The sequence below is a fragment of the Euphorbia lathyris genome, chromosome 10 (genome assembly GCF_963576675.1).
Source record: "Euphorbia lathyris chromosome 10, ddEupLath1.1, whole genome shotgun sequence".
Lineage (NCBI taxonomy): Eukaryota > Viridiplantae > Streptophyta > Magnoliopsida > Malpighiales > Euphorbiaceae > Euphorbia > Euphorbia lathyris.
Genome location: NC_088919.1, coordinates 58,521,166 through 58,547,955, shown reverse-complemented (window position 1 = coordinate 58,547,955; position 26,790 = coordinate 58,521,166). Strand labels below are relative to the sequence as shown.

Genomic DNA, 26,790 nt, shown 5'->3' with positions numbered 1-26,790 from the left:
TTCTTCCATGGAGGTAAAAGATTTATAAAATTGAATTATTTTATTTTGAAGGTTTTATAAAGGAAAACGGTGAAGGTGTAAAAATACCTCTAACGTTTTGGGTTAGGAACAATTTTACCCCTACATTGGTAGCCAATTTCAAACACTATATATAAAACACAAATATTTGTGTTTCTTATTCTGCACCAATTACATATGAGTTCGTTCTAACAAAGGGATTTCTTGTTTTTTTATAATTTAATAATAGAATTGGAAATTAATATTTATGAATTCGGTGATTTTTTTGTCCAATTCGTACAAAAGACAATATATTTTTTTTATTTTTTTTTCACATTTGTGATTTATTACTGATAAAATGGTGCAAAGTGTAGATGACAAGATTCATAACCGAGAAGACAGTTTGATGAATTATTTTTCAAATTGACCCAATTTATCAACGTTAGAGATAAATTTGCTTTTGGCTTCCGACGTTAGGGGTAAAATTGCACCATTTTAGACGTTAGGGCTAAAATTGCTCCTGATCCAAAATGTTAGAGGTATTTTGGCACCTTAACCCAAAAGGAATCTTCAAATTCCACCAATTTAGTAGTAATAAAAATAATTTATAATTAACCTCCATTTAACTTGGGAAATATGATGTAGATGTTCTATCTCAATCCTCTCTGTGCTATATGTATGGTTTTTTATAGAGAGTAATTGGGTGGCAAATTTTAGCCAATAGTTTGATTTATTTTCTTGTGAGGTGCATTGGTGGGACTTGCATCTAGACTGTTGCAACTCTTTTATTTCCGATATGTTGAGAAATTCTATTTTGCTTAGTTTTCTTTCGTTTTGTATGAACTTTTTGTTTTTTCTTTTTTTTTTTAATGGGATTGCTTGAAGCGTTAACCTAGTTAGGATGTCGTGCAGTTTCTCCTTCTCCTTAGTTACATGCATTTATAAAAGGGAAAATTATAAAACTGGGTCAAATGGGAGGCCCATTTACGTATTTAACCCATTTACTCATCCTACTACATATCTAGACTGATTTTATGTGACTTTCCCATAATACCCTCAATATTTACGCGCGTCTCATCCCCTCCCGTCTGACTTCGCAAATTCAATATTATGCGAAGCCTGCGAAGCTAATGTTCATAATAATTGTTGAATTTAGTTAGCATATGCGAAGCCTGCGAAGCTAGAGTTTGATTTATTTGATGAATTTAGTTCGCATATGCGAAGCCTGCGAAGCTAGAGTTTGATTTATTTGATGAATTTAATTCGCATATGCGAAGCCTGGATATGTTTTGTAGCTAATTCGCGAAGTGGTATATAACAAAAAAAATGGCAAACAACAACAGATTCTAACATTAAAATCATAACATTATCAAAATTTACAACAAGATTGCCACAATAAACTCCTAACAAACCACCTCATAATACATAGGCTACTATTCACTAAGATTACCACAATAAACTCCTAACAAATCACTTCATTATACATAGGCTATTATTAACCACAGAGGGATGGAAGTCCGGGCGTTTTTTAATGGATGTCTCTCATGGCACCCTAACACACCGGCTTCCAGGAATGAATATTATGTATTCAACCACCTTCAGAAAAATTTAATCGTGTTAGTCAGAAAAAAGAAAAATTTGGCTTCGCAAAACGACGATTCGCTAAGTATGCGAACATAAATGTATAAGGAATGTGACGCTCTGACTTCGCGAAACGCTGATTTCACGGAGTCTGCGAGAGAAATTTATCGAATTACTTCACAAACTTCGCGTAATCAGCGTTTCGCGAAGTGAAATCGATAAATTTCTCCTCGAAGACCTCGCGATAACCGCATATGCTAAGTGGATTTATGAGGGAAAACGCAGAAAAAACAGCATATACTTACATTTTTTGATGAACCCAATATGATAAACTGGGAAAAACGATCAAAATAACGTAGAATCACCATTTCTTCGAACGAGCAGGAAATGGAAGATGAAGAACCATGACTTCGTTTTCTAGGATTAGGAAGTTGTAGAATCAAGAGATGAAGAGAGGAAGAAGAGAAATTCATTGTGATTTGGAGAAATGAACCAGATTTCGTGGAATTTAAAGGAAGATAGGAAGATCAAAAGTCTTAGAATCATTAATGGAGGAGCTGCCACCGTTTCGCGCAACCAAGGAGAAGAGGGGAGAGAACGTTCGCGTAAGGGAGGAAGTGGGAAGGTTAGGGGTATTATGGGAAAGTCACACAAAATCAGTCTAGATATGTAGTAGATTGAGTAAATGGGTTAAATATGTAAATGGGCCTCCCATTTGACCTAATTTTGTAATTTTCCCTTTATAAAAACAATTCCATTTAAATTTCCTATCCCATAAGAAGATATTCAAAATTTGAACATCTAGACAGAGAAATAAAGCCGACAATGAAGCCCTCTATTGAAGACTCTATCGAGCTAATTCTTAGGGAGCTACTTGATCATTTACAGTATGCCTTTTTAGAGCCACCGGACAAACTTCTGGTGATCATCTTGACCTCCTTAACATCATATCAGAAAGCTTTGTTATTCAATGTTTTGAGAAACAACAAGGAGGCACTTGCTTGGAAGATCTCTGATATCAAGGGAGTTTCACCGGGATTGTGCGAACATAAGATTTTTATGGAGAAGGACTACATCCCACTGTGCAACCAAAAGAAGAATGAACCCCAAGATGAAAGAAGTAATTAAGGAGCAAGTCATCAAGTTACTCGATGCGGGTATAATGCATCCAATTTCAGACAACACATTGACCACCCTATCCAGGTTGTGCCTAAAAAAGAAGGTTTAACGATGATGAAAAATGAGAAGGATGAGTTGATCCCCACAAGAATTATAACTAGGTGAAGGGTGTGCATCGACTACAGAAAACTCAATGAGCCACAATAAAGGATCACTACCTTTTATCCTTCAGATGTTAGATTGGGGCGATGCGCCGATATTATGAAGTTTGGATATTGTGTATTTTTTAGTGACAACTTGATTTCTTGGTTGACTGAGCGACAACCTATATTATATTGGTCTAATGCAGAGGCCGAATGCATATGAGTAGCTAATGTTGTCTCAAAATCCTTCTAGATTCAAAATCTTCTTTTAGAACTACATTGTCTGGTACGTAAAGCAACTTTGGTAAATTATGACAATGTAAGTTCTATTTACCTTTCCGGTAATCTCGTACAACATCAATGAACCAAGCATATTGAAATAGATATACATTTTGTTCACAAAAAGGTTGCATGTGGGAAAGTTCGTTTTTTACATGTTCCTCCCAGTATCAGATTTCCTACATATTCATAAAGGGTTTACCACTTGTATTTTTTTAAAGATTTTAAGGACAATCTTAGCATCTATAAACCTCTCGCTTCGACTGCGGGGGGTGCATATATGTGAATATATTATTAGGTTGACTATAAGTTGTAAATATATTTTATAGGCAAAAAGCATAATTAAGCCCCTGAAATTTGACTGTTTTAAGGATCAAGCCCATGATTAATTATTTTTCCACATTGAGCCATTGATCATTGATTTTGTTATGGATTTGACCCTTATTTAACTCTTCCGTCAAGTTTAGGAGATGAGAATATCGATTTGACGATTCTAATGTTGAAAATCACAAAATTGGAGAGAAGAAAATCGAGTTTGGAAGAATATACTGGAAATTAATTTCTATAATTTCATTTTAGTTTTTAACTTTTATCTCTCCTAGTCAAGGAATTCTTATTTTTATTTGTCCACGTCAACAAGCCGAATCTCCTAACGATGTATGCAGTCCAAACTCGACGAAAAAATTAAATAAGGGCCTAATTCATAATAGAATTAATGATAAGGACTCAATATGGAAAAATAAATGATCAGAGTCTTAATTCTTAAAACAGCCAAAATTCAGGGGCTTAATTATGCTTTTGCCTATTTTATATATGTCAATAGTCCTAATCAACAATCAATAAGTCAATAATAGTTATAGTCAACAATCAATAATCAATATGTGTAAATTTATTAGCTTTTACAGTAAAAGCTCTATATAAGAATACTCTATATAGGAATAACCTCTATTTTGTTATAAAAAAACTCGGTCCCAACTTGGGCCAGTTATAAATAGGAATAACCTCCCAAACGTTATTTGTTATACACTTTTCAAGTCCCATCTTTAGAAACTATGCCTCTATATAGTAATAATTATATATATATATATATATATATATATATATATATTAAGAATTTAAACTAAATTATAAAATATTTAAAAAAACTATTGAAATTATCTATGAGTTGGAAACAAATTACAACTTGAAATTATAAATATTTAGTATTATCATTGATGTTTACATTTTTTCCATAAACTCTTTCAATTATCTATATATTGAAAACCTAAACTCTAAATTGAAATTCTAAATATTTAATTTGTTCCATTAATGTGTATTGTTATACATTATATATAAATCATGCATGTCTATGATAAAAATTTAAAATTTTATGTGTTAAGAAATTTTATTATATCAAACTCTATTTAGTAATAACCTCTCAATTGTTATACAAATAGCTTGGTCCCAAGTATATTCCTATATAGAGGTTTTACTGTATTAACTTTCCTTATTTAGATTTTTACCTCTTGTATAAGTACCTAAATCAAATCAGTAATAAGACACGGAAACAGTTCTTTCAAATCTGTTTTGAGCTTACAATATGTCGTTGGAAAGATCACATAGAGAAAAATACAAAGACTTATTGCTTGTTGTTGTAAACTTCATCTATCCATTATATTTTTAAATCTCAATTTGACAAATAATAACAATACAAATTGTCATTTTACCAAAAATCCCCCATAATAATGAAGTTGAAAAGGAAAAACAAATTCGATGTGGTGATAACTCTCTAGAGATGTTATTTGTATAAGATAGCTATAGGCAACAACCTTTGAATATTTCCTTGTGAAAGTACATTTACTTTACTGGTTAGCTAGTAGATGTGATGTCTTTGACTATTATGTTGTGTAAACGATAGTTTGCAAGATTTTTAGAGAACTATGCCTCATTAGTATACTTTGAAGCGACTCCACTTCACTCTTACGTAGGTGATTACTCTTATCGGGTTTTGATGCACAATGAATCATTAAAACTACAGCTTAACCTTCCATCTTTTATCACTATTTACATCACACGAATGGACATGAGTTTGACCCCTACAGTAACTTTACAAGGCCTATCTAATTAGATTGTCCATTTGAACCTGGATCTTAAAATCCCTAGCCAGCAAGGTTGGGTTTTCCTTCACATATGACATTAAATTCTAATGGGCTTCATTCTTATTCTTTTTGATGTCATTTCAACTTGATCTCGGTTCAAACCTTTTATTAGAAGATTTGCAGTATTATCCTTTGATCTTAAAAAATCAATATAAATAAATCAAGTGAGATTAGTTACCTAACGGCGTTTTATTGACGTCACATGTGTCCCATTTTACCATTATACATCATATTATGTTCTTTTTTAATCGCCATTTGTTTATCCTAATGTATGCAAATTGTTGGCACATGCTTTGGCCATTTATAAATATTTTCTAAGAAGTTTCATAGCGACTTAACTTCTTCTATGATTTTATCCAAGCTACAGACTTCAACTTCATGATGGATTTGGTAATGATTGTTTGTTTTTCTTGAAGATTTTGAGGACACTGTTCCTCCTCCTAAAATGATCATGTATCCATTTGTACCTTTGCAATCGTTTATATCATATATTTGATAGGGATGTAAAATTCTTATTATTTAGTACTGTTTGTTCATGGGAAAAGTCTAGATACTAATTTATGACCACATATTGTAAATAATCTAGAATAGTTCATAGATTAATCTAGAGATTAAATCTAGACCACATGTTAAGGAGGTGCCTCAACTACAATTAGGCAACACTCCTCATTTGTGACACAGAATCTGTTGCATTTGCTTCAAAGCAATACAAAGCTATTCTTTGTAAACTCTCTTGCTCTACATTCTCCCAAACTTTAAAACGTCCATCTAGCCTAATTCGTTATTGCATACTTAAATCAGACTTACTTAGCGCCTTCGATAGCAAGTTGTCTAAATGTCACGTCGGTTGGAAAAATAGCCTTGTGACAGGTGGTATCAGAGCCACCTGTCACGGGGCTATTTTTCCAACCCGTGCGACACTTAGACGACTTGCTATCAAAGGCGCTAAGTAAACCTCATTTAAGTATGCAAGAACGAATTAGGCTAGATGAACATTTTAGAGTTTGGGAGAATGCATAGAAAGATAGTTTACAAAGAATAACTTTGTATTGCTTTGAAGTAATGCAACGGATTCTGTGATACAAATGAGGAGTGTTGCCTATTTATAGTTGAGGCACCTCCTTAACATGTAGTCTAGATTTACTCTCTAGATTAATCTATGAACTATACAAGATTATTTACAACATGTGGTTATAAATTAGTATCTAGACTTTTTCCATGCAAAATATCTTTGCCTAGGACCTCCTAGAATCCTCCTTGGTGTTGTCAGGAAACTTCACCCCGTCCAGCCAGTTTTCCAAAAGCTTCTAGTATGTTCTGGATCCAGTTGACTAGCCAGCCTGCCCAACCCGAGGTTCCACTGGGCCTGTCCATTTTCCCACGAGCCCATTTCTCGCCAGTAGGCCTAATTTGAGGTTTTTTGGGCCAATTCCTGCCAGTTGACACCCAAACTGGTATGTTTTGCTTCGTTAGCCTATTTCAAGCCCAAGGCTCATCTTCAAAGGCAACAAAAGTTTGCTTCTATTGTTACATAACTCCCTCCCCCACTCAATTTCACGACGTCCTTATCGCGCCTTCATCCTTATATCGTTAAATAAGGTCGGTGAACTGGCATAAGACATTTTCCTTTTCCCAGCTCGCTTCCTCATCAGGTAGATTCTTCCACTTCACCTAGTATTCGGTGTGCGGTGGAACTCCTCGTTTCTGGATGATCCGCCTATGAGGTTGATCTCAAAAATCATTGCAACAATTTTTTTTGTTCTTCAGTCAGGCTAATACTAGGAGTACTGCTTGGCATGTTCCTGCACTTACGTGCCATATGGCCTGTTTTTCCACAATTAAAACAGAAGAAATCAGCATTATTCTTAGGTGGTTGTTGTTGTGGTCTATTTTGGTTCCTTTGCAGGTTCCAATTCAGATTAACTCGAGTATTGCGGTTTTGGTTTGGTTTGCGGTTCTGATTCTTAAAAAAATTTTGAATGGGTTTCAGAGCAAAAGTGGATTTTTTGGTGTTATTCGAGACTAAGCATTTCTTCTTCAAGGTATTGTTTTCAGGCTTCCCCCTCAATACGGAGGCGAGTAATCAGACTTTACATAGAAAATTCTTTTGTTTTGTGCCTCAAAATATTTTTAAAATCTTTCCAAGAATGAGACAGTTTGTCAATAATTACAACAACTTGAAATTGATCATTAAGAGGCATACCTTTTGAGATAATTTCATGTGCAATTTTTTGGAGTTCGTGAGATTGAACCTCCACTGATTTGTCATAAGTCGTCTGAAATTTGAGGTAGCGCCTGGCAACATATTTTTTTGATCCAGCCTCCTCTGTGTCATACTTCCTTTGCAAAGCTTCCCATATCTCTTTCGTAGTTTTATCTTCAACAGTGTAGTAATCATACATGTCATCTATCAACCCATTTAGAATGTAGTTCTTACACAGAAAGTTTGTTTCTGTCCATTTTTCAGCAAGACGAAGCTCTACCTCAATAGCTTCTTCAGGAAAAGTAGGCTTCTCAGATGTAAGAATCGATACAACTTTTTATGGTAAGATAGAAGAGCATTTTATGTCTCCACCTTCGGAAGTGAGCTCCCTCAAACCGGAATGACTTGTTGATTTCAGCAATCCCATTAGATTGTTCGGTGGCCATAGCAGTACTAATGAATTGTCTTAAAATTGTTGGAATCAGAATTGAGAAACACAGAAAAAGACCGAACAAAATAATGGGCAGAGTCGCGGACTAAGTCGCTTTCTTTAAGACGTTCGCGGGACTGCCAGAAAAGTGCATGCAGATCAAAAATCTAGTCGCCTCCAGGATAAAATAGTCCACTCGTAATATGAGTTCGTATTGCACAATATGAACTCGTTTCTATCTACACTCTTTACTGCTCAGTTTCGAAAATTACAGAGGAAGTATTGTATTCAGTGCGTTTGAAATGACAATCACAACAGATATTTATACAAGAAAAAAGAGCTATTGTGCTCTGATTTAGTGGAGACGAAAGAGGGAGTGAAATCAGGGTAGTGAGGAACTGGAATAACTGGTTCAGAAAGACCATATCAAAAGAGACGTTAGAGAAAAAAATATTTAGTTAATTAAAAAATATTTTATTCCGAATTTATTAAAATAATAATATAAAATATTATTATTTTTTCAATAAAAAAATTATGGAGTTTACACCACACCAATCCGGCCTAGACGGACAGCGACACATATGGTGGTCAAGCATCAAGTATGTCTTCACTCATTCACGAAAGTAGGGTATCCCTTAGGGCGCACCCAAATGTGTGAGGATCTTCTTTATGAATATCACCACAAAGTGCTTCCTAAGCAATGTGGGATCCCTTACTCTTCTAACTCTCTTTAAAGATTAAAATTTGGGTTTTTTCAAAAATTCAAATTGGACCTAAAGCCCAACAATAACTCTGTATCATTTGAAAATGAGAAAGAATATCATTCAAATAAGAGTTGTGGAAGAAAAAAGTTTTGGAAATTAATAACAAAAATAGTTCCATTAATGTGATTGACGTTTTTATTTTCCTCTAACCACTATTCAGAATTCAAATAGACATTCTAATTGTTGAGGTGGAAAACGACTGAAAAGGGTCCATTTTGATCGCCCATGATGTGTGCGGGTATGCCCCCAAGCCTATTGGGATTTGATTTATATCCCTCCTAGCATTAAAAAGCCTTTTAGTTTGTTTATTAGTTTTTTTTTTTTTTAAAATAATGCCAAGTTTTATTAACTTAAATCAGATTAAATAATATTCCTAAGAAATGGTGGTAGATATACCCACTTACCTTGAACAGACACAGAATTGAACGTTTTTGTTAGAGCATCGGCAGCCGAATTCGTTGAACAGATAGAGCACAACTCTAAATCTCGTAAGAAATGAATAGAATCAGAAATAATATCAACTAAATACGAATAACCTTTTAAACTCATTTGAATTGTCTTGACTATGACGAGACAATCCGACTGAATTTGAATTTTCTCAGTGGGACGATGTATTTTAATCCAACTTTATACGTATAATATACTGTTGGAAAGATCTCACGGAGTACAATATGAAAACATATTACTTGTTATTTTAAACTTCATCCCTCCATTATATTTTTAAGCCTCAAACTAAACAAATAATAACAATATAAATTATCATTATATATATATATATAGCTACACAATGAATAATACAAATAATTTGGTGGCAGCAAGCAAGAAAACATGCAAATGCAAGCCACCATCCTATGACTCAGACCTTCTTAGCTTATAAAAAAACCATAATTCAGCTAAGTAGTTGAACTAATTAACCAATATTAAAACCTATAAAAACTTCATCTGAATCTCAAAACTAAACCACAAGTAGAAATCACTAAAAGTTCCTCTAACAAGTCTTATATAGTAAACTTGCTCATTTTTTTGGTTTATAACTATGGCTAATCTTGGCATCTCATCCATTGTTATTTTTCCAATATTGTTGGTGATCAGTCTGTCATTAATGAGCTGCAAAATCCAGGTTCAAGCAAGGAACCTTTTGGAGTTACCTCAGCTTCCCAAGCTGCCTGAATTGCCCAAAATTCCAGAATTGTCAAAGCCTGAATTGCCTAAACTGCCTGAATTGCCAAAGCCTGAACTGCCAAAAGTTCCCGAGTTGCCAAAGCCTGAACTGCCCAAATTGCCAGAGATGCCAAAGCCTGAACTGCCCAATTTGCCAGAGATGCCAAAACCTGAACTGCCAAAAGTTCCCGAGCTGCCAAAGCCTGAACTGCCCAAATCACCAGAGATACCAAAACCTGAACTGCCTAAAGTTCCCGAGTTGCCAAAGCCTGAACTGCCCAAAGTTCCTGAGCTAGCAAAGCCTGAATTGCCTCATATTCCAACTTTGCCTGAGGATATAAAACCACCTCACTCAACTGCTGCTGCTGCTCCATAAATTATTAACTACTAGTTATGTGATCTATGTTTGATTCTTATTCAGCTTCAGTCAGATGCTTCTTATTATTTTATATGTATTTTTTTTTTTTTTTTTCTGTTGGATTGTTGTTTAAATTGATTTTTGTAATTTACATGTGTGTGTTTCAATCGAATTAGTAATAATCCATAAGAGTTTATTCAAGTGTGATCTCTAATTAATTATTGTTCCTCTTCCCCCATCTATAAAGCATAGTTCTTTAAATGGAAAAGGAGTTTAAGACGGCAAAGCAAGAAATTTTACGGTGGTTCTGGTCCATTGGACCTTGCCAATAGAAACGTGATAAATTCTTTTCTTACACCAATCATCTCCCAATGAGGTAGCATGATTCTGTTTTTTAATTGGTTGGGTCCATTGGATCCGGTCCACCGTAGAAGTCTCTGCAGAGCAAATGATAAATTAAGCCTCAATTTAAATGATTTTAAGGATTATGTCTTTATTTATCTTTTTTAAAATTAAGGCCTTGTTTACTAAAAAGTTTGGAGTAAAATTAGAGGTTTGAAACACTTTAGAGGTTTTAACTAGTCAAACCTCTAATAGTGGTGTTTGGTGAAGAAAGATTTGAAAGAGCTTATTGGATCCGAAAAGCTAATTTTGAAAAAGCTTATTTTATGAGCTTTTTCAATTAGCTCATCTCTTTTTATGGACATTTTTACCCCTAATTAATACTCTTTAATTCCAAATAAATATTTTACCATGTCTTTATTTGTCATTTTACACAAACAGCTATTAGCAATCAGCTAATAGTTTTACCAAACAAATTCTAACAATCCGCTAGTTAAATCAACTAACCAAAAACGTAATCAACTAACAATTAATGTAATCAGCTAACAGCTAATTACCAAAGAGGACCTAAATCTTAAATTTTATAATTTTAAGGATGAAGTCACGAGGCTTTATAAAGGGCTCAGGATGTGTAAAACTTAATAATAAGGGGCTAACCTAGCCTTTAAAACCGTAAAAATTGGGGTATACTAAAAAAAAAGTTTAAGGGATTAAATATGCTGTTTTTATCTATAATAATAATAAAAATTAGCATGCATCAGGATTCGATTTATAGAGGTTAGTTGCGTAAGATGCTTGTATATTGAAAATAGTAATTTGTATTTTGAAGGATTTTACTATCCAAATAATCAAATGAATTCAAGTACGGGTTTGAAGCATACATTTTGAAGCTTTTATTAAATTTGAGTAGGCAGTGGGAGAATCACTGTAGAACCACGACTTTCTATCACTAATCGATTTTTCCACGCTAAAACTATATTTAGAAAGAAAAATAAGTGAACCACAATCTAAGAACGAAGTCTCGCTGAGAGAGAGATTGTCGTCTTTAGCTTTAGCTTAACCCTCTTTTTATATGTTAGGCTTTCTTATGCCATTAGAATTAGACAGTTAATTATTTCTAGTAATACTTATTCTAATTCCCGACTAGATTAGCATTCCTAATTAATTAATACATTAGTTAGAATTAACTTAACTATAATTCCTATTTATTTAATTTCTTAATTAAATAAGTATCTGAATCCAATTAGGATTCCATCAGAGTCCGACTTTTAATCCGGACAGAATTCATACATCTGTGTCTCGTTAATTAAATTCACTTCACCTTTTCTTTTTTCATATTCGTAAATAGATCGTGTGGCTAGCATACTATTGAGAGCATCATTGTTATATACTTGTTAGAGATATACATTGTCTCGACAACTTAAGTATTGTACACATGTACATACTTAAAAATATCAGTAAATTGTACTTTATCAAAAATTCCATATCACATTTTCCAGCATTCTTTTACTTGGATCTCGATAGAATTCTATTTTCACAATTAAACATCACATTCCAACTATCTGATTGTGAAACATGAAAACTTGAAATGAGCAAATGATAAGCGTTCCTTTTAACTATGTTGCTTTCATCATAATGTAAAGTTTGCTTATCCAATTAGTCCTCTTCCGGGCTGAATTATCACCTAGTCCACAAGAGAATCCGATCAAAATAAACAAATACGTCTAGAACAAGCAAAGGTTCTAAAGGATAATAGTTTCGAAATCCTCAATGATTTGATTACGAAAAGAGCCTTACATTAGGAAAAGTTGAGATCATTTTTTCCATCTCTGCGTCGCTAAGCACACATGATATGAACTCATGTGTAATGGTGTTGTTTCTGATTTATGAAAAAAGTGCATGTTCAAAACACCATACAAAAGCATCAGTTAAGAAGTTCTCATCATCTAACCTTAAGTTCCCTTGCTTTCAGAACTAATTCGGCAATAAGGACAAATTGGTCTAAGTTATACATGAACTTTCCCTTTCAGATCTACATGTGATCTCTTTATATACTTAGGTGTATATAGAATTCTTATAGAGATGAGTAAAAATGGAACCCTCTCTGCTGAAGGCACTGTAATGTTCAATGGCATCAATGCTGGATTACTTTAGAGTTCTGAATATCTTCAATAATGTACTTCTCAACTCAACTCTCGTACTTCAACTTCAACCTCAACTTCTCCACCCTATGTTGCTGCCAAAAAGGGGGAGAAAGAAAAAAAAGAAGAAGGAAACCTCAACAAAACATCCAGAAGAAGCTCAAAGCAAAAGCTAGAATCCTAAACCTCTGAAAACCATCTAAATAGGTTCAGGTTCTACGTCTTTGAGAATAGGCGTATAAGTTGCTTAACTTTATCCTCTAATGTAATGCTTCCGAGTACAACTATCTTAATATACTTTTGAATTTTTCCATAACTTACTCTTTGTTTAATATGTTATATCTTCTAAAATGTTCTTTTCCATGCTCTGATAAATTAAGCTATAATTTTGGCTCTAATACTAATAATTCATGCATTATCTCTGAACTAATTTTTCTATTGAATGTTTTAACCCTCTGAGTGTTTTTCATTCTTAGCAAAATTTAATAGCTCAACCTTTATGAGGGAGTATCTATAATCTGAGTAAGTTCATCAATTCTGAGAGAGTAAGTGAAATATATATATATATTCCTTCCTCTGAACATTTTTTTCATCGTCAAAATGGAGGAGATTGTTGAAACTTGATGAAATTTTTTATTATGACAAAAATTACAATTAAGGAATAAGATCCCCAAAGTATTAAAATCCAGAATTAAATTAATGTATTTTATTGCTAATTAGTTTGTTTAAGTATCTAAATTCATTAGAACCAATACTACAAGTAAAAATGTCTTAATAAAATTAAAGACCCAAGTTGAAAACAAGCCCAGAATCAAGAAGCAGAATCTCTCGCAAAAGTCAACAGAAGACTTTCTAGTTTTGGCAAAAATATCATAAGACAGAAGACCCTATCAGATACTCATCTTTCTCGACAATCACAAATCAGGAAGGCCTAAACCATACGCAGCCCCCTGAACTTGTCCATTTTAGTCATTTTGCCCCCTGAACTTACGGGACGACCTATTTTTCCCTCAACTATTTAAAAGTGGTATTAGCAACCCCCTATTTTTATTATACCGAAAACAAAATGAAATTCCAACATTAGTACAAGTGTTCATGGAAGTATTGGAACCAGCCTGCATATATGTAACCTCATTTACAACTTGTTTTAGTAGTGCATAACCATATATGCAATTTTTACAAGAAAACTTGTGTATTGTATATACTAACCTCATTTGCAGCTTGTTTTAGTAGTGCAAAACCCTTTTTATTATGACATTGGTGTTTGCAATGAGAAATGTCATAATTGTTTCCGTTATAATGAAAACAGGGGGTTGTTAATACCACTTTTGAATAGTTGAAGGGGCAAATGGGTCGTCCCGTAAGTTCAGGAGGCAAAATGACTAAAAGTGACAAGTTCAGGGGGTTGCGTATGGTTTAAGCCAATCAGGAAACACGCGAGTCTGCAACCTGCATGATTCAGAATGCAGAAGCTGATCATTGAACACACTTCCCAATGGTCAATTGTCCCATAAATTCAGAAATGACTATTTTCTTAATTGGTAAAATAGGCGCAACAAGTTAGAAGCTCTAGAGAAAACATAAGTTGTTTCTTCACAACGGCTACCTTCTGAATCAAACGACAAGTTTGAATGCTCCACTTATAAAAGTCAAGGCCAAGATCAAAATTCAAAACTGATCATTCAAGCAAAAAAGAGATATATTGCAAAAGTAAAAAACAAAAGCAAAGAACAAATACATAATCATTTTCATATTTGTCTCATATATAGATATTAGCTCATCTAAATTTCCTATCAGAATCTTTCAATTGTAAAATCAGAAGCTCTATTGTTGCTTCGGTAATAGGTATCAAAGAGAGTGATAGCTGTGTATTGTAGTAAAAGACGGTACTTTACTCAAACTTAATCTATTGTGTAAAAGACTTGTACTTTACCTATGAAAGAGTTCTTTAGTTGATTAAAGATCAAAAGAAGGAATTCTGAATACTAGACGTTGTACCAAAACTGCTAACAATAACAAACCAAAACCCTCACGGAGGAGAGAGACAAAACCCTCACGCAAGAGAGAGACGAAATTTAGATTTGAGGTCAAATACTCTGTATGAATTGGTGATTGTGACATTATTTCATTTTAATTTTGTTTTATTCTTCCTCTCTTAATATAGAGAAGAAGGAAAAAAAAAACCTCTCAAAATATCTTGTATAGTTTTTCTAATTCTGCTCACCTTTTAGATATTATTATTTCATTCAAGTTTTAAACCGACCAAAAAACAAATTTTAAAAGGATAAGTTGTTAGCTTCATTTGCCAAATAAGATTAGCCACAATAAATCAGCCAATGAAAAATCAGATTGATAAGTTCTAAAAATAATCCTAAAGTTTTGGAAGAAGTGCAAACTTATCTGAAACGGAAATTTAATTCTAATATTTTTAATCAAGAATTAATTTGACCTTATTTTACTGAAAATATATATATAAAAAAAAAAACTAGTTTGCCATTACATCAGAATTTTTCAAACAATATTATATTAAAATGTTAATAATTATCTGTTATATATAAATTAAATACCAAAAAATTTATAATATAATTACAAATAATCAACTAAAAAATATACGAAATTATTTAATAAATAACTGTCAGAATTAAATTTTTACATCAAATAACTTTCAATATTAAATTTATACAATTTCATAATTTAAAACTAAATTTTCACTTCTCAAAACTATTAGGGTTTCGAAACCTAGTTTAAACGACTTGAGGCTGTTAATCATTTAAACCAATCTTAATTGGTGTAATAAAGATAAAAAAAACAGAAATACATGAAAATAATAAGTAAAATTTAATTAAAATATACGTACATAAAATCGTAGACACAATAAATTAACAAATAATATATGTATAAAACCTAAATAAAACAATTATATTTATATAAAAAGATTAATATGTACACTAAATTTGACACGGACAGTGTTGCATCGAATTTGACGTAATGATGTTTTTCTATTTTAAAGTTCTAACAAGTTTAGATGTAATATGAGTAATTAAGATCCATGTGATCAAAATCGATGATTTACAATAATAATTGAATTGCTAATCTACTTTGTCATCTCCAATCCAATTTGTCATTGGGTTGGAGATGACTCAACAAAATATTTATTGGAAAAATATAAGCCGTAGAAAATAAAAATAATTAAAACTAATAATTTAATGTGGTTTAACATTAATTTTCTTTTCATCAACCGGTAAAGCTTGCGAAAAAATTTCAGTATAAAATAACACCCATGCAAAAAAGACATTCATGAATATTTTCCTATATTTAGAACAACATAAGCTAAACCTAAAATAGCGGTTAATGTTATTATAAATAAAGGTCTAACTCACCCAAAAGGTACCTCAAATGTTGAGGATTGCCTCACATATTTAAGAAACCATATAGCTTCCTCATTTAGTAATGTGGGATGTCTAACACATCCCCTTCACGCCCAATTCATTTGATGCGTGATGCTAATATTAGCAGGAACCCCAATATTGAACCATGGCTCTGACATTATATAAACAAAAGCCTAACTCACCCAAAAGGTACCTCAAAGGGTGAGGATTGCCTCACATATTTCAGGAATCATATAGCTTCCTCATTTAGTAATGTGACATGTCTAACACGCCCCCCTCACGCCCAATTCATTTGATGCGTGATGCTAATATCAGCGGGAGCCCCAACATTAAACCATGGTTCTGATACTATGTAAACAAAGGCCTAGCTCACCCCAAAATGTACCTCAAAGGGTGAGGATTGCCTCGCATATTTAAGGAACCATATAGTTTTTCATTTAACAATGTGGAATGTCTAACAGTTATCCAAAAATATCTGAAAAATGATTATCCTATTTTGTTAAAAATAGTTGGACTACACTCTTTCAAAAGTCTCTCTCTCTTATTATTATAGCGACAAAACCTCTTAAAGTTTAGATGCATTAAAGATTTGATTCCATAGATAAATGTTCATGTTGACATATACAAGCCACACCATATGGTTTCAAAAATATATCACATCATAAAAGAGAAGTTGAAAGTGAAATAACATGTGGACCACTAATAAAGTTTTATGCAAAAGAATAACTGTCAAGATATGTGTTCCAATTACAAGAACGGACCTGAAATATTAGCTTCTAATTCCCAAAAGGTTCTGTAACTTACCGAAAGGAAAAAGATGTATAAAAGTGCATAGACACGTGGACCAATTCGGTATTGTCATGTGGAAACCTACCTACTCGTAGGGTACCCTCCACTTGTCTCTATAAATAATTATCTCAAAGACCGTAATGTATAGAATCACTTTTATGTCTACTTCACTCTGCTTTCTAGTCATTATACTCAAGTTCAGTATCATCGTTGACTTAAGCATGAAAGAGAGGCACGATGTACTCTGATAATTTGCTAATCTCTTAAAGTTTTATGCAAAAGAATAACAGTCACAAGAAGTGACCTGAAACATTAGCTCCTAATTCCCAATAGGTACCGTTAACTTATGGAAAGGAAAAAATGTGCAAAAGTGCATAGACACGTGGGCCAATCCAGCATTATCATGTGGAAACCTACCTACATATAGGGTGCCCTCCACTTATCTCGATAAATAGTTATCTCAAAAACCATAATGTACACAATCACTTCTATTTCTACTTCACTCTGCTTTCTAATCATTATACTCAATTTTAGTATCATCACTGACTTAAACATGGAAGAAAGGCACGCGGTACTATGATAATTTGCTAATCTCATCTCAGGTGTACTGAAAGGCTGCAAGACATCACTTCTACTTCTACTTTACTCTGCTTTCTAGTCATTATACTCAATTTCAGTATCATGGCTGACTTAAGCATGGAAGATAGATACACGTTACTCTGATAATTTGCTAATCTCATCTCAGGTGTACTGGAAGGCCGCAAGACATCACTTCTACTTCTACTTCTACTTTACTTTGCTTTCTAGTCATTATACTCAATTTCGGTATCATCATTGACTTAAGGATGAAAGAAAGGCACGCCGTACTCTGATAATTTGCTAATCTCATCTCAGTGTACTGGAAGGTGTACTGGAAGGCTGCAAAACATCACTTTTACTTCTACTTCTACTTTACTCTGTTTTCTAGTCATTATACTCGATCTCAGTATCATCACTGACTTAAACATCAGAGAAGGAAGGCCTTACTACAACCCCTCTTAGACAATTTGCTAATAATCTCGTTTCAGATGTATTGGGAGCCAACTGCCAAGCTCGTATTATTGGAAGACTTTACTATTTTTGCTCACATCTTAGATATTTCATTCCAACTTTAAACGGACCACAAAGAAGGATAACAACTTATTGGCTTCATTCTAACAAATAGGGCCAGTGGGAGATAAGACCAGCCACAATAATAAATGGAGCCAATGGGAGCTGAAATCATTGATTACGTGGCATGACGTTAAATTATTAACGTAACGGATGAATGACATGATACGTCGAGCTTATATAATAAAATAGATAACACAACAGCTCAAAGCATACACACAAAAAAAAAAAAAAAAAAACCAAAGAAATGGAGTGGAGTTTTATGCATCTGTTTACTATTCTGTTTGTAATAATTCTGATTCTGATCAAATCAAGACGATTCAATGAAAATCGGAGACCGCCAGGGCCACGAGCTTGGCCAATCTTCGGTAACATCTTCGATCTAGGAGCATTACCACACCAGACATTTCACAAACTCAGATCCAAATACGGTGCTGTAATTTGGTTAAGACTTGGTTTCACTAACACACTTGTTATTCAATCTGCAAAAGCAGCTGAACATCTTTTCAAGAATCATGATGTTCAATTCTCGGACAGGAAAGTTTATGATGCTTTCACAGCTCATAACTACAACGAGGGATCACTTTCAATGTGTCATTACGGTTCAAATTGGCGCATTCTTCGTCGTCTAGTCACACTTGGCCTCATGACAAGCAAGAAAATCATTGATTCTGTTAATGTTCGGCGAAATTGCATCGACAAGATGATACGTTTCATCGAGGAAGATGCAGCAGTAGCTCGTTCTAGAGGCGAATCAGGAGAAATAGTGGTGTCTAGGTATGTTTTTGTTATGACATTTAACTTAATGGGGAACCTTATTTTCTCTAAGGATCTTGTGGATTCTCATTCGGAAGAAGGTTGTGAGTTCTTTGAGGCAATGGATATGGTGATGAAATGGGGTGCGAAGCCTAATTTAGTCGATTTTTTTCCGAGCTTAAGAGGGTTTGATCCGCAGAGGATTAGGAAAAACATGGAGTTTGATTTGGGACGAACTTTAAAGATAGTGGAAAAGTTTGTGATGGAAAGGATTGAAGATAGAAAATCAGTGAAAGAAAGAGGTGAAGGAGATTTTTTGGATACAATCTTGGAGAATGAAAATGGAAAAGAAGGAGCTGATAAGATCTCAACTCACAATATGATCATAATCATACTGGTAATTAATTTCACTAACACTATTTCTACTTGATCATAAGCAACGCGGCAACGCAAATGATAAATATAAATGTCATTTGCCACACGTTGTGAATGATAAATCATGTAATGAAGCTTTGTTGCAAATAATAATATTATCATTTGCGACGCGTCTCCTTATTACACGTCGTAAATGATAATATTATTATTTGCAACAAAGCTTCATTACCCTTCACAAATAAGGCGTTGTAATGAAGCTTTTCTCCACTAGTGTGAATATCTAATTCAGTCTTATATTTTCAATATGCGTACAAGAAAAAATCATTCATAAACATTCATGTCCCGCATGTTAAGGATATGGTGCTTATTATTTGATCTAAAAGTTTAAACTGATATATCTAAGATTTAAATAACTTTTACTATTTCGAACTCTCATCGACTTAGTCTAAAACACTTTGATACCATGTAAAAAAAATCATTTCAAGGTAAAACATACAACGTAATGGATATGTGTTACGAGGTACCACAAGAAGAGAGAAAAATAGAGTTTTCAATTGACATAATGGAAAAAAAATGTGGATAAATTATATCAATAGTCACTAAAGTTTGGTACGGTTTCAAAAAGGTCACTAATTTTTTCTTTCAATCTAGTTATTGAACTTTATTTTGCATTTTAATAAAGTCATTCCAACCAATTCATACGGAAAAGCCCCTAAAATAGTGATATGACAACCAAGTTGGAAAACAACTTACTTTTTATAACATGACAGTTATGCGGTAACCACGTGTACCCCACCTGACAGCAAAAACGGATATATTTTTAGTTGTCACGTGACAGTTTCAAGTAATTGAATTGAGTAAATAAAAAAAAAAATATTGTCATGTCATATGTAAGAGTCGGTCATTTCCAACGTGGCTATCACGTTACATTCTAGACTCTTGGCTCACATGTTATAATATATATATATGTGCAGGAAATGTTTTTTGGTGGAACAGAAACTACAAGTGGAACTTCTGAATGGGTGATGGTGGAACTGTTTCGCAGCCCTGAATCAATGAAGAAAGTTAAAGAAGAACTCAATCGAGTTGTCGGAACCAAAAGGAAAGTTGAAGAGAACGACTTGGATGAACTTCCATATTTGCAGGCAGTAATCAAAGAAACAATGAGGTTACATCCTGTTCTTCCATTGTTAGTTCCACGAAACACATTAGAAGAAACAAAATTCATGGGATATGTGATACCTAAAGGTACACAGGTCTTTGTAAACACATGGGGAATAGGAAGAGACCCGGATACTTGGGAAGATCCATTGAGTTTTAAGCCTGAAAGATTTTTAGGCTCTAATATTGATTATAGAGGTCAAAACTTCGAGTTACTTCCTTTTGGATCTGGAAGAAGGATTTGTGTGGGATATCCATTGGCTCATCGGATACTTCACCTTACAGTTGCCACTTTGCTTCATTGTTTCGAATGGGAGATTGATACGAATTCTGCTGCAGAGGTCATGGACATGAATGAGAAGTACGGATTCACAGTTAAGAAGCTTATACCCTTTAGAGCTATACCAAAGAAGAAGATCATTGCAGAATCCGGATGATGATCGTAAGTAAATAAAATATATCACATAAAAGCTTAATACATATCTAGCCCCTTGTATTTGTCCGACCAGAAAATCAATTACCTTTTGAACTTGTTTAAAGTGTCATATTCATTTTCTTAAAGTGACTTAGTGGTCTCTAAACGTGCTTGGAGTGATCTATTGGACCACTGAACTTGATTAAAGTGTACGATTTGTCAAAAATTTCATCTTATTCTTTCAAATAAATTTTAGAGAATCAATATGTCACTTTAAACAAGTTCATAGACGTAAATAAAAGGTTTTCAAATTATAAAAAGCAATTGACTTTTCTAAATAAGTATGTAATATAGAAAAAATATATAAAAATTTCATGTTTTTATGAGACATCAAGCCATGTAGTTTATGTCAGGTTGTACAATAGCATCAGTGTTAGAGCTGAAATTGCGGGAGGTCGAATTCCAAATGGACTCCAAAATTGTTGCAGACAGTTTCAATAGCTCTAATCACGACATATCCAAGTTCGGTGTTCTCATTCAAAATTGTAAGGATATGGTTCTTAATCGGTCTGATATTTCTGTTTCCTTCTATCCTGGATTAGCGAACAAAGCAGCTCATACTTTTGCTAAGAGTGCTCGTTCTATTGCTAATCCGTTTATTTCTTTTTCTGCTCCGAATATTCTGGAGTCTGTAATTTTCAAGAATATTTTTCTTATTAATTGAATCTCCTAGTTTTCCTCTGAAAAAAAAAAATTTGTTGAAAGGTGTATTTTTTTTATTAATTTCTTTACTTCTATTTAGTTTTTTTTTTTTGTGTGTGTCTATTATATAGAGTAATTAGTCGAAGATCCGCGCGGGATGCACGACTATGATATTTTACTAAAAATTCAAAATAAACGTGATACGCCGGGCTTATATAATAAAACAAAGTAGAGATCACAGCAGCTCAAAGCACAAAAAACAAAGAAAATGGAGTTGAGCTTTGGGCATCTGCTTGCCTTGTTTGCTCTTCTGTTAGTAATAATTCTGATTAAGAGCAAGTCAAGGCGACTCGACGTAAAGCTGAGACCGCCAGGGCCACGAGCTTGGCCAATCTTCGGTAACATCTTCGATCTAAGAGCATTACCACACCAGACTTTTCACAAACTCAGATCCAAATACGGTGCTGTGATTTGGTTAAGACTCGGTTTCACTAACACACTTGTTATTCAATCTGCAAAAGCCGCGGAACATCTTTTCAAAAATCATGATGTTCAATTCTCAGACAGGAAAGTTTCTGATGCTTTCACAGCTCATAACTACAACCAAGGATCAGTTTCAATGTGTCATTACGGTTCCAATTGGCGCATTCTTCGCCGTCTAGTCACACTTGGCCTCATGACAAGCAAGAAAATCATTGATTCTGTTAATGTTCGGCGAAATTGCATCGACAAGATGATACGTTTCATCGAGGAAGATGCAGCAGTAGCTCGTTCTAGAGGCGAATCAGGAGAAATAGTGGTGTCTAGGTATGTTTTTGTTATGACATTTAACTTAATGGGGAACCTTATTTTTTCTAAGGATCTTGTGGATACTCATTTGGAAGAAGGTTCTGAGTTCTTTGGGGCAATGGATATGGTGATGAAATGGGGTGGGAAGCCTAATTTAGTCGATTTTTTCCCGAGCTTAAGAGCGTTTGATCCGCAGAGGATTAGGAAAAACATGGAGTTTGATTTGGGAAGAACTTTGAAGATAGTGGAAAAGTTTGTGATGGAAAGGATTGAAGATAGAAAATCAGTGAAAGAAAGAGGTGAAGGAGATTTTTTGGATACAATCTTGGAGAATGAAAATGGAAAAGAAGGAGCTGATAAGATCTCAACTCACAATATGATCATAATTATACTGGTAATTAACTTCACTAACACTATTTCTATTTGATCATAAGCAACGCGGCGACGCAAATGATAAATATAAATGTCATTTGCGACATGCACGTTGTAAATGATAAATTATATTATTCATTTGCGAAGCGTCTCCTTATTACACGTCATAAATGATAATTTTATCATTTGCGACAAAGCTTCATTACCCTTCACAAATAAGGCGTCGTTAATGAAGCTTTTTTCCACTAGTGTGAATCTCTTTTAGATATAACATGATAGTCATATGTCAACCACGTGTACCTCACATGACAGCAAAAAAAGAATATATTTTTAGCTGTCGCGTGATAGTTTCAAGTAATTGAACTAAGTAAATAAAAAATATCTTTTTTTGTCATATGGTTGTCATGTCGTATGTAACAGTAAATCATTTCTAGCGTCGTTACATTCTAGACTCTAGGCTCACATGTTATTATGTATAAATATGCAGGAAATGTTTTTTGGTGGAACAGAAACTACAAGTGGAACTTCTGAATGGGTGATGGTGGAACTGTTTCGCAGCCCTGAATCAATGAGAAAAGTTAAAGAAGAACTCAATCGAGTTGTCGGAACCAAAAGGAAAGTTGAAGAGAACGACTTGGATGAACTTCCATATTTGCAGGCAGTAATCAAAGAAACAATGAGGTTACATCCTGTTCTTCCATTGTTAGTTCCACGAAACACATTAGAAGAAACAAAATTCATGGGATATGTGATACCTAAAGGTACACAGGTCTTTGTAAACACATGGGGAATAGGAAGAGACCCGGATACTTGGGAAGATCCATTGAGTTTTAAGCCTGAAAGATTTTTAAGCTCTAATATTGATTATAGAGGTCAAAACTTCGAGTTACTTCCTTTTGGATCTGGAAGAAGGATTTGTGTGGGATATCCATTGGCTCATCGGATACTTCACCTTACAGTTGCCACTTTGCTTCACTGTTTCGAATGGGAGATTGATACGAATTCTGCTGCAGAGGTCATGGACATGAATGAAAAGTATGGATTCACAGTTAAGAAGCTTATACCCTTTAGAGCTATACCAAAGAAGAAGACCATTGCAGAATGGGAATGATGATCGTAAGTAAAATATATAACATAAAAGCTTAATACATATCTAGCCCATTGTACTTGTCCGACTAGAAAATCAATTGCCTCTTAAACTTGTTTAAAGTGTCATGTTCATTTTCTTAAAGTAACTTATTGGTCTCTAAACTTGCTTGCAGTGATCTATTGGAGCACTGAACTTCATTAAAGTATACGACTTGTCAAAAAAAATTCATCTTATTTTATCACATAAATTTTAGAGAATCAATATGTCACTTTAAACAAGTTCATAGACATAAATAAAAGGTTTTCAAATTATAAAAAACAGTTGATTTTTCTAAATAAGTACATAATGCAAGAAAAATATATAAAAATTTCATGTTTTTATGTAACATTAAGTCATGTAGTTAATGTTAAATGGTAGTACAAAATAATGGCTTTCTATATTCTTTTATGTTGAATTGTACAAGAGCATCACCTGGGTGTTAGAGCCGAAATTGCGGGACGGACTCCAAAAATGTTGATGACAGTTTCAATAGCTCTAATCACGACATATCCAAGTTCGGTGTTCTTATTCAAGATTGTAAGGATATGGTTCCTAATGGGTCTAATATTTCTGTTTCTTTCTATCCTAGATTAGCAAACAAAGCAGCTCATACTTTCGCTAAGACTATTCGTTCCATTGCTAATGTTTATTTCTTTTTCTTTTCCGAGTACTCTGGAGTCTATAATTTTCCAGGATATTTTTCTTATTAATCGAATCTCCTAGTTTTACTCAATTGTTGAAAGGTGTATTTTTTTATTAATTTCTTTATTTTTAATTTAGTTTTTTTTTTTTTGTGTGTGTTTCTAGAGGTGGCAAAATGACACACGACCCGATTACACGACACGAACACGACACGGATTTTTAGTGTTAGTGTTGAGCTTAATAGGTAATGGGTCATTTTTGGGTTGACACGAAACTGACACGCTAATTTTTGGGTTGGGTTAGTGTTGATATGTGAACCCGAAAACGACACGAAATGACACGACACGAACACGACTCGAACACGATAATTGCCAGGTCTATGTGTTTCTATTATATAGGGTAATTAGTCGAAGAATCGCCGCAATATGCAGCTATGATATTTTGCTAAAAATTCAACTTTAAACATATTTATTAAATTAAAAATATATATTTAATAATACATAGAAAAAAAAATCAGATTTAAGATAGTAAACATAATAATAAAAAGAAAATGAAAAAAAAAATCATTATTGATAGTGAAGAAACTAATGTGCAAAAGATGAGCACAATCAAAGATAGTAGTTATTACCTATGAAGCACGGAAACTCTTCATGACATGCGTTTCCCCGTTTCCGGCAGATGTGGGAAACGGAAACTCTCGGAAACTGATACGAAACGTTTCCGGGCACGTTTCCGTAATTACCCAAAATATGAAACGCGTCTCTCAATTTTTAAACGGTTTTCTCTACCTATTTCGATTAAAATTCTAGAAATTCAAACTTTCTATTTTGCAATTGCTATTCAATCTAAGATTAGGAAAATTGAAACTTCTTATTTGAGAGATAATTCTTTTCTTGTATCCTTTAATTTAAAGAACTTACCTACATTTCTTTCTCCTATTATCTTTGTCTCTTGAATCTCAATTGAGCTTGGACTTTCTTCCTCTTGTTATTCAATCTTGTTTTTTTTAATATATTATTATATTTTTAGTATTTATAAATATACCCCTATATTTTTAATATTTACACGTTTCCCCCACGTTTCCGTTTCCTATATTTTTCATAAATTACGTTTCCCAGTATCGTTTCTGTTTCCGTATCCGTTTCCGTGCAACATAGGTTATTACATTTGTGAAATTAAATATGTTTGACAACCAAAACTGAAAAGAAAAATAAATCTAAAAAACCCAAAGGTTGAAGGAAAAAAATATACAAAAGAAGACTTAAAACAAAGAAGATATTTTTGTGAAACCAAATATCTTTGAAAGTCTTATATGTATCGGTCGTTTGGTATTCTATTGGGATAGGGATAAGGATAAAGATTAAGATAAGGATAAGGATAAATGGCCGGGGTAAGGATAAAAATATGATAATCGAGAATAATTAGTCAATGTTTGGTATGTGGGATAGGTATAGGGATAAAATAATACATTTTACTATTCTAGCCCTATTTAAACTACATAACATTAATTTGAGGGATAAGATGGACTTTTCGATCCTATTAAAATCGCAGGAGCTTATCCCACCTCCTTATACCACCCCCTCTTGGGTATAGGATTTGAGGGATAAGAGGTTTATCCCTCATCTGTCTCACTCTTCTATCTCTCAAACAAACACGGGATAACTTATCTCGTGTTTTTTATCGTTATCCCACCTCTTATATCCCTTCTAACAAACAGGAGATGTAAAATACTTCGTAGGGGTTGAAATAGCCAGAGCAGAGTATAGGTATAATTTCTTGTTATCCGCAATTACGCTTACATTAAATGATAAAAAAAAAATGCACACACCACCTTATGTGATATGAACCCACTGTTTTTCCAATCATAAATACGCTCTCAACCGTTAGGCCAAGATTTTTTTCACAAAAAATAACAATTTTAACAATAAAGCATTCTCTAAACAAATTTCTATAGTTAAAGCAACATAAGATAAACTCAAAATACTAATAGTAGCAGGTGTTTTTCAAAAATACACAGATTATTTCCTTAATGACAGGGGCGGAGACCAGGCCCCTCCGGCCACAGAAACCACCCTAACCAGGGGTGATCCCGACCCCGTCTCCAAGAAATATTGATGGTATGCTGAATTAGCACCCCAAGCTAAAAGATATATGCACTCTTTCTGTGGATTCCCTTTCACTTTCTGCTTTTTTTTTGTGAAGAAGATAGTAAGGTCCAAATTTATAAATCAGTCCTCAGCTTAGTTTTTTTTTATTTGTCTCTCTTTACTTTTAACTTGTTTTTGTTTACCTATTTAGATTTGGTTAGTATTTATTAAATTATTTTCTACTTTAACCTAGAATTTAAATAGTTAAACCATTGTTTTGTTTACCTATACTTTAAATTAATTGATCATTTGATTGTTTATTATAGTTTTTATTGTTGATGGTTATAATTTTAATTGGAGATTCCATAAATTGAGGATT

The 26,790-nt window shown here is 33.6% G+C and overlaps 3 protein-coding genes across 4 annotated transcripts; all 3 read left to right on the top strand.

The window, feature by feature from the left end:
* Positions 1-9,601: 9,601 nt before the first annotated feature.
* LOC136209340 (protein PELPK1-like) lies at positions 9,602-10,317 on the top strand. The gene has a single exon (XM_066000786.1). The coding sequence runs from the start codon at positions 9,691-9,693 to the stop codon at positions 10,189-10,191; it is 501 nt and encodes a 166-aa protein (XP_065856858.1). The 5' UTR covers positions 9,602-9,690; the 3' UTR covers positions 10,192-10,317.
* A 7,866-nt stretch (positions 10,318-18,183) lies between these two features.
* LOC136209962 (iridoid oxidase-like) lies at positions 18,184-21,454 on the top strand. 2 transcript variants are annotated; one of them, XM_066001602.1, is made up of 3 exons: positions 18,184-19,136; positions 20,089-20,717; positions 21,104-21,454. In XM_066001602.1, the coding sequence occupies exons 1-2, from the start codon at positions 18,231-18,233 to the stop codon at positions 20,710-20,712; spliced, it is 1,530 nt and encodes a 509-aa protein (XP_065857674.1). In that variant the 5' UTR covers positions 18,184-18,230; the 3' UTR covers positions 20,713-20,717; positions 21,104-21,454. The 2 variants fall into 2 exon arrangements, with proteins under 2 accessions (XP_065857674.1, XP_065857675.1); XM_066001603.1 differs by having other exon boundaries at positions 21,094-21,454.
* A 139-nt stretch (positions 21,455-21,593) lies between these two features.
* LOC136209961 (iridoid oxidase-like) lies at positions 21,594-24,714 on the top strand. Its single transcript, XM_066001600.1, has 2 exons — positions 21,594-22,575; positions 23,041-24,714. Exons 1-2 carry the CDS (start codon positions 21,661-21,663, stop codon positions 23,662-23,664), a joined length of 1,539 nt encoding a protein of 512 aa, XP_065857672.1. The 5' UTR covers positions 21,594-21,660; the 3' UTR covers positions 23,665-24,714.
* Positions 24,715-26,790: the final 2,076 nt, after the last annotated feature.